Here is a 16197-nt window from a genome sequence, read left to right as displayed (position 1 = left end):
CTAACAGGAAGTGTTTATTAGTTAGTAATATATATTAGTTTGTGCATGGAATGATGCCCTAATACTAATGCTAATGATGGGTGGATTGAGCTGCAAGGAAAATAACTAGATCTATGTCTATATACTAATTTAGATCACTCATTCATGTGGAAGAAAAGAATTTACAAAGTGTTTAATCCAGATGTTAATCAGCTAATGCTGTATATATATTAAAAAAAAAAATCATTGTACCACAAGTGCATTGAGTCATATTCAATATTGAGTATGGCAGTATGGTAAATTGGAAAATACAAACAGGCCTACATTGATAATAAAATAAAGTTATAGATTTCTATAAGTACCGAATGTGAAATTATTTTATTCACTCAGTCCTGTCTGGATGGTACGGAAACCAAGGTCCTGTGTACACATTGACGTGTATGTAAAAGATCCCATGACAGTTGGAATTTGATATAAGAGTAGGCCATAGCACACTGTAGTGTATGGCGTATTCCCGTCTCCCATAGCCCCGTCAGACAGAGCAGAACTGTAGAATGTAAAGCCCATTCAGGGGTGGATCCAGTAATACTGACACACATCCTGTAAATTGACAACTACTTTTTGTCATTAAACATTTCACATTAGACTTTTCACAACAAGCCGAAGTCCATCTACCCAAAACTTTAATCACTGAACTCTGACATCTTCTCTTCTCGTTTGACACTCGCCCTATGTATTGTACCCTTCGACATATGTCTTGTGTACAGAACAAGTAATGAAATTAGCCAGTATGCATATTAGTTCACACGGTACCTATTTTTAATCACGCGAGATCTAAGCTTTATGACTGTCTCTTTTTGGTGCTGTCATCTTTTGCATTATCCTGTTTATAAATTATGTAATGCCCATCCATGGGCCATTGTTTATTCTTCTCCTTTTATTTGTTGAGCTATTATATTTTGTATTATGTATACTTCTCGTGAAGGGCAGGATGGTTGTTGTGGCAACTTTCTATGTCCACATTGCTCATGGACTGTCACACACGTTCACACAAAACCCTGGTGACTTCAGAGTAAAATTCTTCGTAGTTATATGTGGAAGCCGAAATATTTTACTTTTCTTTCTTTATGTAGAAAAAAGATAGGTTGCCAGGCAACGAAACATACGCTCACAGCAGCTAAATCGTGCGGGCAGTCAACAAGAGTTGTCGCATATTTTTAATTTTTAATTTTTTCGGTAATATGAGAGAGAGAGAGAAATGGGGTTTAACGTCCACTCGACACAAATCCCCTGTCATACTCTTGGTTTCTATGTCTATATGGCACTGTCTTTCTTGGAGTGTATTGTTCTTTGTTGAGTGTTCAGATTTTATCATTCATAGTCACATTCTTGACCCAACCTGATAAGACTAATTAGAGTAGTATCAAGATTCTTACAATTAAAATAAATCAGATATGGCCAAGTACATGTAGCCTACTCACAGACAGTAACAATTATGTCAATTTGTTTGTATGTTATAGAATATGGAAGATTGTGAAATGAGTTATACATGGGGTTATTCTTCAGACCTCTGGACCACCTTAAATCAAAGTCTTCCATGTCGAGAGAAAGAGGTTAAAAGTTTAATATCTCTGATTGGTGAGGTAAAGTATAAAATTTTTAAATACTAAATACAGCCTTGATGGCTTTTGATATGATTTTCGGAAATAATTTTGTGATGGGGTGGCTATTCAACAAACTGGTGATCATTATTAATCTATTACTGCATTGACTTACTTGGATATTCATATGAATTAAGTCTCTAATATCTTTTGAACTCAATTCTAGATGCTTGGTAAACTTCAATCAATGCAGTAAATTCCGAAACAAATATTTTAAAAAAGATTCCAAATAAACAATGACCAGCACATAAAAAATTAAATTTTGACCGCATCTTGGTGCATTTAAAGTCATGGCCAGTGTTCATGGAATGAAGTTTTTTTAAGATTAATTTCAGATAACAATTTATTTTCTAAAATGATAATGAAATAATGTACATACAAATCAAATATAACTGCATCTACCAACATCTTCTGATAGTGTGGAAGTAAACTCCATTTTTTATACGCCCACATAGAAATGTGGACGTATATTGCTGTCGCCTCCGTCTGTCGGTCAACGCCAAAAGTTATCATCCAGTTGTTTTAAAATTGATATATGTTTGCATTAGTGAGATGAAGAAGCCTATTTAATTTCAATAATTTCTGTTTATTACATCTAGAGTTATGGCCTTTGTTTCACTTTGTTATTATTATTATTATTATTAGGGTTTCACACTGCGTAGCTTGTGTGAAACACTATTGTTTTTGTTAAAATTATTATTAGGGTTTCACACTGCGTAGCTTGTGTGAAACACTATTGTTTTTGTTAAAATTATTAGGGTTTCACACTGCGTAGCTTGTGTGAAACACTATTGTTTTTGTTAAAATTATTAGGGTTTCACACTGCGTAGCTTGTGTGAAACACTATTGTTTTTGTTAAAATTATTAGGGTTTCACACTGCGTAGCTTGTGTGAAACACTATTGTTTTTGTTAAAATTATTATTCTTATTATTATTATTCTTCTTTTGTTTTGAGTAGATCTCAGCAACTGATTGTCGGATCGTTACGATTTCTTCGGTTTTATCGGAAAAGTGGGTGTGACTTAGAGGATAAAGCTATTTTGAACGTTCTGCGACAATGCGAAATGTCCGAAATCACCGAAGCTATCGTTTTTAGAAATATTGCAGTAATTTTAACAATAATCATTGGATTTTAACTTTCGATGCATTTTGGCATAGCCGGAGACGGGGCACATAGCCAAGCTACGCTACTTTTGATTTTTGATTTTCGGCAAATCTTCGCAGATATTAGGCGCTAAATTTAGAAAAATTTAAATTTTTACAAAAGACTTTTTTATTTATGAATATTTTTTAGTCGTGTTTTAAACAAATATAACGAGTCCTCTGACTTGGGCAAAAATGTGAAAAAATTTTGTCTCAGTAATTTTCCTTAGCCCCCATTGGCTAATTCAGTTTTTCAGTCCTAGATTATTTATTGTTCGATTTGTATAAAACAAAGTTCATATGCTCCGTTGTCTCAATTGTCATTTTTTTTGTTACCAATAGTGTTATCTGTCGGCGGAAGTGGCGTAAATTGACAAAAAACTACAATTTTGACAGTTAGGTACCATTTTTCGAAAGCAAATATTATTTTTTTCAAATCTGGTATAACTGAAATTGTGCGCCCTTTAAAGGCGCACAAAATGTTGGGACCAGTTTTTTTAATTTCGATGTAAATCACACATAAACAACAAGATTATGGGCATGTTAACGATTGTATACAGAGTCAGTTAAAAGCCTGATTAAATAAATGTGTTTTAAGTTGTTTTTTAAAAGAATACAGACATGTACAACATCTTAAACTAAATGGTAGATTATTCCATAAAACAGGTGCTTGATAACTAAAAGAGCGCTGACCATAGAAGACTAGTTGAACAGTTTTGGACTTTAAAAGTAGTTTATCTGATGTACGTAATGTTCGGCCAGGTGTATAAAGTTCTAAAAGATCTGAGAGGTAAACAGGAGCTAAATTATTTAAGTAAAGTAAGTAATAAAATCTTAAAATCAATTCGATATTTAACAGGTAACCAGTGTAAATTATATAAAACAGGAGTTATGTGGTCACATTTCTTAGTTAAAGTAACAAGTCTGTACTTTTTGTAATTTATCTATAAGCTTTAAAGGTAAACCAACTAAAAGTGAATTAAAGTTATCTAATCGAGAAGTGACCAGAGAATTAACAAGTGACTTAGTGGCCTCTACAGTTACACATTTACGTATTTTACCTATATTTCTAATATTAAAATAGCACAATTTACAAATATTATTTACTTGAGCTCCCATAAGCATAAAACTATCAAAGATAGCACCAATATTACGAGCAGAATAAGATGAAAATATATCACAATTACCAATTACAACAGGGGGGTTATCTTGTGCAGATTTACTTAATTGATGCCTTGAGCCTAATAACAAATATTCGGTTTTATCATCATTCAATTTTAGAAAGTTCTTTGACATCCATTTTCTAATTTCACTAATACAGTTCACAAGTTGCAATTGTTGAATCTTGTGAACGTTCTAATGCCAAAAGTTAATATGCGATCTTTGTGAAATTTATATGCGATATTTAAATTAGGGAAACGAAGAAGCCTATTGAATTTCAGCAATTTCCGTTTATTACTTCTAGAGTTATGGCCCTTGTTTCACTTTGTTGAATCTTGTGAACACTCTAACCCCAAAAGTTATCCTATCTTTCTGAAATTTATATGCACTATTTAAATTAGTGAAACGAAGAAGCCTATTTAATTTCAATAATTTCCGTTTATAACGACTAGAGTTATGGCCCTTGTTTGACTTTGTTGAACCTTGTGAATGCTCTGCCAAAAGCTAAAATCCGATCTTTGTGAAATTTATATGCAATATTTAAATTGGGGAAACGAAGAAGCCTATCGAATTTCAGCAATTTCCGTTTATTTTAGAGTTATGGCCCTTGTTTCACTTTGTTTAACCTTGTGAACGCTCTAACCCCAAAAATTATCATCCTATCTTTCTGAAATTTATATGCATTATTTAAATTAGTGAAATGAAGAAGACTATTGAATTTCAGCAATTTCTGTGTATTACGTCTAGAGTTATGGCCCTTGTTTCACTTTATTGAACCTTGTGAACGCTCTAACACCAAAAATTATCATCCGATCTTTCTGAAAATTATATGCATTATTTAAATAAATGAAACAAAGAAGCTTATTGAATTTCCGCAATTTCTGTTTATTACGTCTAGAGTTATGGCCCTTGTTTCACTTTATTGAACTTTGTGAGTGCTCTAACATCAAAAGTTATCATCTGATCTTTCTGAAATTTATATGCATTATTTAAATAAGTGAAACAAAAAAGGTTATTGAATTTCAGCAATTTCCGTTTATTACTTCTAGAGTTATTGCCCTTGTTTAACTTTGTTCAACCTTGTTAATGCTCGATTGATGAAAGTTATCATCCGATATGTATGAAATTTATATGCATCATTTAAATTTGTGGAACGAAAAAGCCTGTCAAATTTCAACAATTTCTGTAGATTACTTCCAGAGTTGATACCCTTGGTTCAATTTGTAGAACCTTGTGAACCCTCAAACGGCAAAAATTATAATCTGATCTGTATGGAACTGTCTTGTAAAGGCCCCCAATTACCGACAAAGGAATAAATATGCGACAACCCTTGTCAACCGCTCGGACGATTTAGCCGCTGTGGCCGTATGTTTCATTGCCTGGCAACCTATCTTTTTCTTTGAATTATTATCAATTGGAGTAAATCTATGATTAATCTGTGTAAACTGTCTTGATATTATAGAAAAGTCAGATGTCTCCACCATGTGTATTTGTGTATGGTCATACAAGTACAGGAAAAACCTGTGTCGTTAATACTATATTTAAAACATTACAAGTAAGTATAAACTGCTACTTAATGTCTAGTCAGTTTCAGTTAGCTGGTGTTGATCTGCTTTGCAATGTGAATATATCTATTTACTTCAAGGTCCACATAGAGCAAATGTTGAGATATAACTGCTTTTGCATTCCACTGTCAACATTTGAAACAAAAAGGGAACTATTTAAGTAGATTACATGTACTTCACTTACTTGCGCTTACCATTTTCGATGACAAATTTAGATTTATTCTTGTTAATAATTGAAATAATAATTCGCCGAATCAGAGGATTAGTTTTTTTAAACAATACTCTTTGAGGTGTATATAAGTACTATACTGAATTATTACACTTATCTTTGTTTCAGTTACCTCATGTTTTAGTGAATTGTGTTGAATGCTATAATGCCCGATTCCTCTATGAACATATCTTGAATAATCTACCTCAATCTGTAAAGAGTTCAGATCACTACAGATGTGATAATATGAATGATTTTGTTCGTCAGTTTCAACAGATAGTAAAAGATGGATGCCTGATTAATGAAACAGTTTATATAGTAAGTTGGCATTATTATAATTTCTGTTACAGCTGAATGAGAAAATTGGGGGGTGGGGGGCTATTGGATGGCCAAATGATTAGCTTGTGCGTGCTGTATCATAAGGTCTGTCATTGAGTCAACTGGCATGGTTTCGATTCTCCAGTTGTACATGACAAGGAGTAGGGTCGTCTGTCCAACCTCATTGGTTTTCTCCAGGTCCTCTGGTTTCCTCCCACGGCTAAAGACCCCTACACGCAAGCGAATTGTTGAAATAAAATTGAACCATGTGTTAGTCCTAAAATGACCTAGCTTGTGTGGAGTGGAGTTTACCCCCCTCTCTCTCTCTCTTTCTCTCTCGCTCTCTCTCTCTCTTTATTAGAAAATTATATAATATTTTAACAGGACAGAAACTGAAATGCATACATCAACTTTTTTGACCCGTTTTGGGATATCATTTTGAAATGAAATTTATATGCTTTACTTTTCCACTGAAAAGTACTTCGATATATATCTATGTATATGGTACTCAGGGATGATAAAATAATCCAGTTTATTTCGTAGTAGTTTAAACAATCTTACTGACTGGTATTTTGCATAATCTTAATTGTCTTCATCAAGCCCGGTTGGTGCAAAACGATGAGATGTTAAGCCCGTTTTTGTTTCCATAGTGTTTTTGGTATTTTTGCAGGTTTTAGATAAGGCTGAAAGATTGAGAGAAATGGATGCTAATATTTTACCAGCATTTCTTAGACTGCAAGAATTGGTAAGTATTTGTTGCACAAAGTCAAGTTATGGTAATTATGACTGAAATGGAAAATTGCTCAACTAGTCTGCAGACCATATACTTTCTGTATCTCAGTAGAAATTTACATTTACATGACGCTAAGGTTGATTTGATGGTAAAAACACATGTTGGTAATAAATGTTATGAATTTTGTTTAAATTTCAGACAAATCTTAACATGTGTGTCATGTTGATTAGTGAAATAGTATGGGAGAAGTATAGAACAGGAACTGGTTATTGTGATCCTTATATTCTACATTTCCCCGATTATACAAAAGGTGGGTGTCATACAGACCGCTTTGCTTCGTCATTTATATTCCAGAATATCATGACAATTGACCTTGAATTAAAGCAGGAATCAAATTATTTAATATTGAAAAAATGAAAAGATTGCAAAATCTGACTGAAACAATTCAACAAAAAAGAATCTCAATCAATTTATTTAAAGTACATTTGCTTAATTCTGTATATTAATTTTGAAAAAAAAAAATGATTAAAATTGGATTGCTATCTTTTCAGACTTAGTTTCAAATTGGTTATTTGTTTTGTTTTTCTCATTTCAGATAATATGGTAGAGATAATGAGTTTAGATTGTCCAACAGATTTTGAAGTTGATTTCTATTCAAATTACACAAATCTTGTTCTCTCTATATTTCATATTGTGTGTCGAGATCTGAAAGAATTAAGACATTTGGTATGTTGTGTTTGATATCAGATAAATGCTCTTTTTAATTCTGAAAGATTATGATTTTCATAGCCTAATATCAGATAGAAGACTGCCACCATATGTTATTTGTGCATGCATGTATAGAATGGTTATTTATTGGTGATGATCTTTTGCCTAAATCTTTTTCCAGAATTTCTCAATGTTTTAAGCTATTCAACTTGATAGTATCCATTTTGTTAACAGTATTATATTTTATTTCAGACAATGTTGAATTTTGATAAATATATTGAACCAATCCGAAATGGAGAAGGTACTGTAGTTCATTAGTGTTGTTACTTTGTTATCGATTTTTCTAATTTAGTAGACATTTAATGACAAACTTACATAATTTGTAAAGGATGTCAATCCTGAATTATATGTTTAAATGTGAACCATGTATGAAATAGGATTTGTTTAAGATGTCATGCAAATAGCTTGTTAAATTGGATTTCTATAATTGTTTTCCAGCTACAATAAATGATTCTCGTAAGCTTTGGAGAAATATTGAACCTCACTTAAGAAAGGCTTTACAGACTGTTTATCTCAGAGAAGTTTCTAGGTAATATTCTGTACTCACTGATTATCTTAGAAATGTTTCTTGGTGTAATATTGCCTATTAGGGGATTTTTCTGTGTAATATTTCGTACTTTCATTTAGATTTCTATGTAATATGTCCTTACTGTTAATGTGCCCGAAACTTCCTTAGTGTTTAGCAATTTTGATCTTTTTGTAGATTTTTTTGTGTAATTTATTTCTAGTGCTCAGTGGGAGAGACTACAGAAAGAACAGTCAAGTGAAAATACAGGAGATTCACAAACTAAAACTGGTAGGTTTTTATCTCCCTTTAAATTTCAGAAATTTATTGTGAAATAGGGTTAATATGTATCTGAAATGATGGTAAATATGCAGTATTTGTTGACAACATAAAAAGTAATTATTTAATTCTAGAGTTATAGCCTTTGTGCACTTTGTAAAATCTTGTGAAGAGTTATTGCTCTTGATTATATCTTTTAATATTGTCAGTGCAAGATTGATATAATACGGTCTAAAGGGTTGCTTTTTATATACCTAACAAATTCACAAGTGTGACCATCTTTATGGATTGCTCAGATGATTTAGCATGCATATGGATGTTTTGTTGCCTGTCAACCTATCTTTATTTTTGCAGTGATGTTGAGTAGAAGCCATGTGGAGTTACCGTTTTATTCAAAATACTTACTGATCGCAGGCTACCTAGCTTCGTATAATCCAGTTAAATCAGATGCAAGGTTCTTTAAAAAGGTATAACCTTTACATAGAATTTGAATTGTGTAATCTTTAAATTGATCCAGGAATCACTAAGAAAAATGCATTATGTACAATATACAATTGCGCCATAGCCTTTATGGTATAACTGTTGAAATAACCAAACAATCTACTTATTAAATGAAATATTGTCAATTACTTACTAATTTAGAAGATTTCAGATTTGTTGATTAAAAACGATTGAAGAATATTTTACTTTGTACAATTTGTTAAATAAAAATTGTTTATATTTCATTAGTTAAATATAGTTTAGATAAAAATTGATACTCTGAAATATTATTTACAGTTTTACATATATCTATTTTCAGCGCTCTGCAAAAATGACAAAAAGGGCTCACCTGGTTAAAAAAAAAGAAAGGGTATGTATTTAAAATGTTAATTAGCCAAAAATAATCATGATATGGAGCTTCCATGATCCCCTGATATATGGAAATTTGAAATTTATCGGGAGACATCTCTATCGATTTACAATCAAAATATTTGTAATTTTAATACAGTTTCTCTTTATGATCCAGCCATATTTAACCCTTTACCATTTGGACTGTCCGTTACTAGAGCTTCTTAGACTGACCAAAACCATCCAGTTTAAAGCTGACTGATTAATTTGGATAATGAGTGTCCAATTTACAAGTATTTAATTTCCCAACCACTGTTCAAAAATTAATCATAATACATCATTAATCAATTGGGTTTATTTTTTAACACTGATGGAGAAATTAAACACTTGTAAATTGGACACTCATTATCAAAATAGAATGGTCAGCTTTAAACTGGACAGAAGTACAAATTAAACAATTTATGGTGATTTTAAACACTTTTTACAAATTTTTAAACAAAGATTGGATATTAAATGAATGTGAAAGAAATTAGTGCTAGATACACATGATTAAATGATACCCGGTTTACAGTGTTTACTAATCACTTTTCTCCTGTTTTCTTCAAGGAGCTATAATGTCAATATTTATATGCATCTACCAAGTTCAAAATAATTCCTGAATTTATATTCTATGTATTGTTTAATTCTAGGCCAGTAATCATCTATTAGGACCGAAACCCTTCCCACTAGATCGACTATTAGCAATATTTTATTCTATAGTAGAAGGTCGAGTAGCTCCTACAGCTAATATATTCTCTCAGGTAATTTAATTAAACAATGTTTGACTCAGTACTGGAAGTGCAGTATTGTAAATCCTATCACTTAGTTATAAACATGCAATGATAAAGATGAGAGTAGCCTACCTTCTTCAAAATATTGCATGTTTATAAACCTGTAATTATTCCAAATGGTAAAAGCCTAAAATTTGGCACAATGAGGGTGGCATCTATTTCAAACATCGGCTACATTTTCGTTTCAAAGCATCTATACACCTAAAAAGTATAAAACAAAGCAAAACATAAGCCAACTGCACCAATGCATTTACATCTCTCAGTGCACCGTCTCTTGCATAGTTTCGATACCACTTCCTTTTGTGCAGCATCAATCATTCTGTTTTTTCAACCAGGACAGTAAATTCCATTTATTTACAAAAGATAAAAAAATTATGATAAAGTATGTAAAAAGTTAAAAATGATATGAAAGTTAAATGTTGACCATATACATGAAGATTGTATACTGTCTAGCAAGAAAACTAATTGTTTGTATTTGTTTATTTCAGATTACGTCATTAGTTAGTTTGCATCTATTGGGACAAACAGCTGGTGATGATCAGATAGAAATGCCAAAATATAAATGTTTGGTTTCATTAGATTTTATTCGTTCTGTCTCGAGGTAAGCTTTTATAAAACCATCTTACAATTATAATCCTTGTGAGGCATTTAGTGATAGAGCACAATGACCATGCAACATGCTTGCTGTTTTCATCTGTCTGTCTGTGCTTAAATGGAAGTAAAGAATATAGATGGTAACGTTTGATTGTTTCTATTTTACAGAACAGTGAATTTTGAAGTGATTAAGTACCTGTATGATTTCATTTAAACTTTTTGAAAGCTGATATAAATCAAAGTCAAGTGAGATAAATGTTTGTGCTGTTCGACAGTGAATTGTGTATTGTGTTGCTTAAAAAGGGGGAACTTTAAGTGTGTGAAAGTCTTCTCTAAAGTTAAAAAAAAACAAAACAAAAAAAACTTTTAAGACAAGTATGTTACAGAAGAACAAGAGGACTGGTTTAAAAGTAAGTGAAGCATGGCATACACTTTGAAATGTTTTGTTAATGTTTTGAGCACCAGTTTATTCATCCCATTCCATGTACATATTTGATCTCACATATATGAATGTCGACAATCTCTCGTCATTTCAAAGTTCCAAATGCCTGTAAAAAAAAAAAAAAAAAAAATTATGAAAATGCCATGTCTTGTTGAGAAAACTCAAATTTATAATGAATTCAATTTGACAAAATTTTTTTTAAAGAAATAAGTCTTCAAAAATTTATGTTAAATTATTTGAAGATACAGAGTTTATATTTACATGTACAAAATAACCTTATTTAGGCTTAGAACATTGATATGATGGAATATTGCATTACCACCATATTCTTGATTCCTGATTTGGGATAATCAGTGATTAAAAGTTTAGTTACTTCTTCGAAGTTGATCCCCGTTTAGCCTTAATCAGCAGTCAATAATGTGGGGCTTAATCTTTAAGTAGATATTGTAAAATATATTATTTAATATACTGTCCATGTGAAGAATTTGTTTATAAAATGGGATAATCAGTCAAATTTGTCACAAACTTATTTTGAAAAGATCTCGATAAAACATGCTGATAAGCAGTATTATGCAGGAATTAGCATAAATAAAATAATTACCTGATTTCATACTTTTTTATGGTGACTTCTGGATAAAGATGAATAATACTTTAAAATCTTTTTCAGATTTGAAAATAAATCAAATTGTATAAAGAAATTCTTCGATTCTAAAATCAAAGAGACATTATCACTTTTGGCAATTGCTTCCAAGAGCTTGTCAATTTATTATAAACATACGTAAACTTATAGTATTGTTGGATTCTTATTAGTTATTGTCATTTTGAAAATGAAATTATATTTCAAAGAAATCCCTAATGCATTTATTTCCTTTTCGAAAGTGATAATTGCATCTCAAGCTTTTATTATTGCCTTGCAAAAGACATGTTATTATTTTAGGAATTTGTTTAAAACAATATTTCCAAGAGGCAATGGTAATTTATCATTTGGTTTGTATTTTGTTATCTATACTATAGGTAATACTGTAGTTTGATGAATTTAATGCTGTTTTGTTGATGTAACAGAAGTATAAACATATTTTATTTCTGGGTAAAACTAGCACTGCTTTGAAAATTTGAATTTTTCGTTTTGGGTAAATTTATCTGTAATATGATTCCTCAAAGAATTTATTTAAGAAGTAACAATTTATTACATTAATTGGTTGAAACAGTTCATTTGTTGGCAAAAGAGCTCATATATTGAGTTAAAATTAGACATTGAGTAAACAGTTCACATGTTGAATTGTACTGATAAGTAAAACACTTCTTAGTAAAACACTTTACTTATTGGTAAACAAAATTTACTGATTCGATAAATGATTTTGTTCGTAAATTATTTTACTGGTTGGTTAAACACTAAATAGATAAAGAGTTCGCTTGTTGATGAAAGACGTTACTTACTGGTAACTTGATGGTAAAACATGGTTTAGTTTCTACTATGTCTTAGTTTAATGGTGACCATTTAGTTTACTGTTCAATTTCTCTGAGAGGCAATTATTTTTTAGACAAGCAGTTTAATTTCCAAATGAGCATTGTAAGTAATGCAGAAATTCTGTAACGATTGCTGCTCCTTCACGTTGAAACTTTTGTCAAATGATTTCATCACACTTGCCCTATCACTCATCAAATCACGCACAAGGTCAAGAGAGGTAAAAAAAAAAAAAAAAAAAGCTATCACAGTTCTATTGGGGGTTTGATAAAATGAAATCATCAGGTCCATGACAACTAGGTAGGCAAGTCTGTTGTTAGGATAGGGTTATCGTCATTTGTTCATCCAGTATAAACTTCAAATTGCAGACAGTAGCCAGTAATGGCGTTGCATAGGCATCAGGGTTTTTTCCCCACTTTGTAGGTTTCTGGGGCATATATTGTTTCCACTTTAGACAGTCGTATTTGATCATCGGTTCATCAATAGATAAAGTCGGGTTAGGGCCAAACATTTTAGGGAAATTACTAAGGAGTTTATTGATAAATGGTCGGGCTTTACAAAATTTTATCATTTCGATCTTCAGTTACATGAAGTGACCTATTTACAAAATTTATCTTCAGTGTTCCAAATTGGAGCAGTTCTCAGTACGGAACGCTTATGTTTGATACATTTCCACGATCAAAAAATTAAACATCCTGTTTTGACACGCTTAAAGTTTTGTAATGTAGACAAGGCTTCTGATCGCACTGAAAAATTGTCAGCGAAAGGGTTATAATCAGTTACATTCATTCATTATAATAATCAATTTTGGTACACAAGCCGTAACATTGTTCTTTACTGAAGCAAACCCGTCAACGATATTTTCAGATGGTGACAGAAATCTCCATACTTTTCATTTTATCCACATTTCCTTCACAATTCTTGGCACAATGTCAGAAATGGTTCATGTCTTTACCCCAAAATACTAAATATTTGTTTTCTGCCTTAAAAAGACAAACGTAAATTTGGACATCATTGGAGGAAGATTTAATTTAGATTTTAATAAAATGTATTACCGAGAGGCGTTATCAATCACCGTCATTTTTGTTATTGATTTTTCCCCCGGTTGGGTTTAGCAGGTTAAAATAAAAGGTGAACACATTATTTTAAAAAAAAAAAAAATGTGCACCCGTAGCTGCTTGTCTTACCAGGGTCATGGTACTATTATCCATTAAAAATAGTAATTCCCACATTGACAAATACATCAAAAATCAGTTAATCACATCTCGAGTAATATTTTTCTTTAAATCACAAATAACATTAGAAAGAAAAGGGCGATCTTCTAGTTATCCCTGGTTTTTTAAGTTACTAGTTTCGTTCGTATTGAACTCTTCAGACTGGTTAGACTCCAAAGGCGGAGGTCTATTTATACTATTCCGAGAATTGGCGGGGTCAGTTTACCAGGGTTTTGTAAAATTTGGCGGGGTCAGTTTACCGGGGTTTGGTAAATTTTGGCGGGGTTGATTATACAGGTGTTTGGTATAATTTGGCCGGGTTGGTATACCGGGGTTTGATATTTTGGCGGGGTTCATGAATATGCCAGGCACCGGGGTTCGGTGTTAATAGTCCCCGTAAATATGATTTAGCGGGGTGAGTATTAGGCGGGGTCGCCGAGGTTACTAGATTATATTGCCAGAATGTGGTCTTGTGGTGAGGTTCATGAGTATTCGAATACCGTAGTTCGGTATTGAGGCTCAATTCAGGATTAACCTAAAGTAAGATTTAGGTATGGTGCGAGGTAGACGTGTCTATACTTCTGCCGGGATTTCGGGCAAAAAGCGGTGAATTAGTTTCGTTCGTATTGAACTCTTCAGACCGGGTAGATTGGATGGGAAAAGAAGGCAGGCCCAGGGCGGGTCTGAGGCCCGGAGGCTATAGTAAGGTAAGAGAAGAAAGAAAAAGGAAAACGTGAAAGGTTAGATGGAATGGTTTATTAAACCGGAAATCAAGCTGGAATTAGTGAGATCAGTAAATGAAAGTTGGCAAGTGAGAAGAGGGTCACGTTCCATTTCAAGAGTGCCGGATGGTTCGTTCTCGATTCTAAAATATTGGTCAATGGACCTATCCCGGTTTTTCCAAATGTCACTCCGGCTGGATTGGACAGTGGTCCATGTTTCTGCCTCCAGTTGGCTAGGGGAGAGTCCCAGTTGCGGAAACATGGAAACGGAGCCCCTAATGGAGTAAGGTGGCGTCCATTTTGCTGGCTGGTCGAGGCTTCTGAGGTCGGCGTAGCGGCACGTAAAGTTTCTGTTGAAGCGCTGACCGCCGGGGTGTTTCCATGGAGTTCTCCGATGGTGGCTGTAATGGCTTCTAGGAGTTGGTCTGGTGCTGCTGTGGCGCCCTTGCAGTTGTGCTTTTTAATGTACTCCATTCTTCTGTAGAGTTTTCCGCAATGGTCACAGCTAAACTTTGGTGCTGAGTGAGTCTCTCTAAGATGGCGTAAAAGATGGCATTTTTTAGAGAAAACTTTGCCGCACTGGTGACAGGCGTCCATACTTAGTGAAGAGTTGCTATGACGTTGGGTGAGCTATTATGACGTAAAGTGGTGATGACTAGACGTGGAATAATATAAAGGAACGGTGACTCGGTGGCACCTATGGGAGGGTAGGGAGGCAAAAATGATCTAAAGTTGGGACACCCAGTGAGGGGGGTTGTAGAACAAATAAAAATAAGTGGGGGTGCCCAAGTTCAGATTTTGTCGTTGATACCGTGTGGTTGAAAAGTTTTTAATCTAATAATCCAATGTAATTCAATTGTGCGTCTGTTGGTTGTGGAAGTGTATAACTCAGGGTCTGAGCCCAGTTGTTTAATTATTTGGTAGTCAAGGTCTCGACTAGAATGTCTCGGTAAGTTGAAGTGAGAGGCGACTGGGGTGTCTCTCTTGTGGGTAATGTCAGCAAAGTGTTCTTTCAGCCTAACCCCATTTCTCTCTCTGTAGAGGTCACAATTTTTATCCGATTTGGTTTAAAGTATGCTTATAACCCAAAGATCTCGGTTCAAAACTGACAGACAAAATGGCGTAAAAATATGGTATATCAAGGTTGTGGAACCTATAGAGGTCTCAATTTTTATCCGATTTTGTTGAAACTTGAAATGTAAGTTTATAACCCAAAGATCTTGGTTCCTTTTGACATTCGCGCATATCGGACCGTAACTTCATGAATTATGGCCCCTGATTGTACGAAAAATCGCGTTTTTAGCTTGTGGAACCTATAGTGGTTATTATTATATCACTGTTGCACCCTAAGGACGGCTGAGTTCGAATTTCGTGAAAATCGGCCCAAAACTGACAGACAAAATGGACGCCCTTCGTTCTCAAATAGCGTAAAAATATGGTATAACAAAGTTGTAAGTTTATAACCCAAAGATCTTGGTTGCTTTCAATATTCGTGCATATCGGAATGTAACTCAGTGAATTATGGCCCCTGATTGTACGAAAAATTGCATTTTTAGCTTGTGGACCCTATAGAGGTCATAATTTTTATCCGATTTAAAAATTTCATGAAAATCGGCCCAAAACTGACAGACAAAATGGCCGCCCTCCGTTCTCAAATAGCGTAAAAATATGGTATATCAAGGTGTTGGGGACCCTATAGAGGTCACAATTTTTATCCGACTTTTTTGAAACTTGAAATGTAAGTTTATAACCCAGAGATCTCGGTTCCTTTCAATATTTGCG

General features: G+C 33.3%; 1 protein-coding gene across 4 annotated transcripts in view; it reads left to right on the top strand.

Moving 5' to 3' along the window:
* LOC126828483 (origin recognition complex subunit 5) overlaps positions 1 to 13532 on the top strand; it is a 46318-nt gene extending 32786 nt beyond the window's left edge. For 3 of the 4 annotated variants that reach the window (XM_050558234.2, XM_050558235.2, XM_050558233.2), the window contains exons 2-15: positions 1500 to 1622; positions 5407 to 5499; positions 5847 to 6035; positions 6706 to 6780; positions 6967 to 7078; positions 7364 to 7494; positions 7729 to 7777; positions 7975 to 8065; positions 8265 to 8332; positions 8675 to 8787; positions 9120 to 9170; positions 9838 to 9948; positions 10467 to 10579; positions 10741 to 13532. In XM_050558234.2, coding sequence (XP_050414191.1) covers positions 1503 to 1622; positions 5407 to 5499; positions 5847 to 6035; positions 6706 to 6780; positions 6967 to 7078; positions 7364 to 7494; positions 7729 to 7777; positions 7975 to 8065; positions 8265 to 8332; positions 8675 to 8787; positions 9120 to 9170; positions 9838 to 9948; positions 10467 to 10579; positions 10741 to 10786 — 1362 coding nt within the window. In that variant the 5' untranslated portion in view covers positions 1500 to 1502 and the 3' untranslated portion in view covers positions 10787 to 13532. Of the gene's footprint in view, positions 1 to 1499; positions 1623 to 3449; positions 3574 to 5406; positions 5500 to 5846; positions 6036 to 6705; positions 6781 to 6966; positions 7079 to 7363; positions 7495 to 7728; positions 7778 to 7974; positions 8066 to 8264; positions 8333 to 8674; positions 8788 to 9119; positions 9171 to 9837; positions 9949 to 10466; positions 10580 to 10740 lie in introns of all 4 variants that reach the window. The other variant, XM_050558237.2, reaches the window with a different exon arrangement.
* The last annotated feature ends 2665 nt before the right edge of the window (positions 13533 to 16197 follow it).

Source organism: Patella vulgata, chromosome 7 (assembly GCF_932274485.2).
Source record: "Patella vulgata chromosome 7, xgPatVulg1.2, whole genome shotgun sequence".
In the NCBI taxonomy this organism is placed as follows: domain Eukaryota; kingdom Metazoa; phylum Mollusca; class Gastropoda; family Patellidae; genus Patella; species Patella vulgata.
Note: the sequence above shows the minus strand (reverse complement) of the source record. Positions and strands in the feature narration are given on the sequence as shown.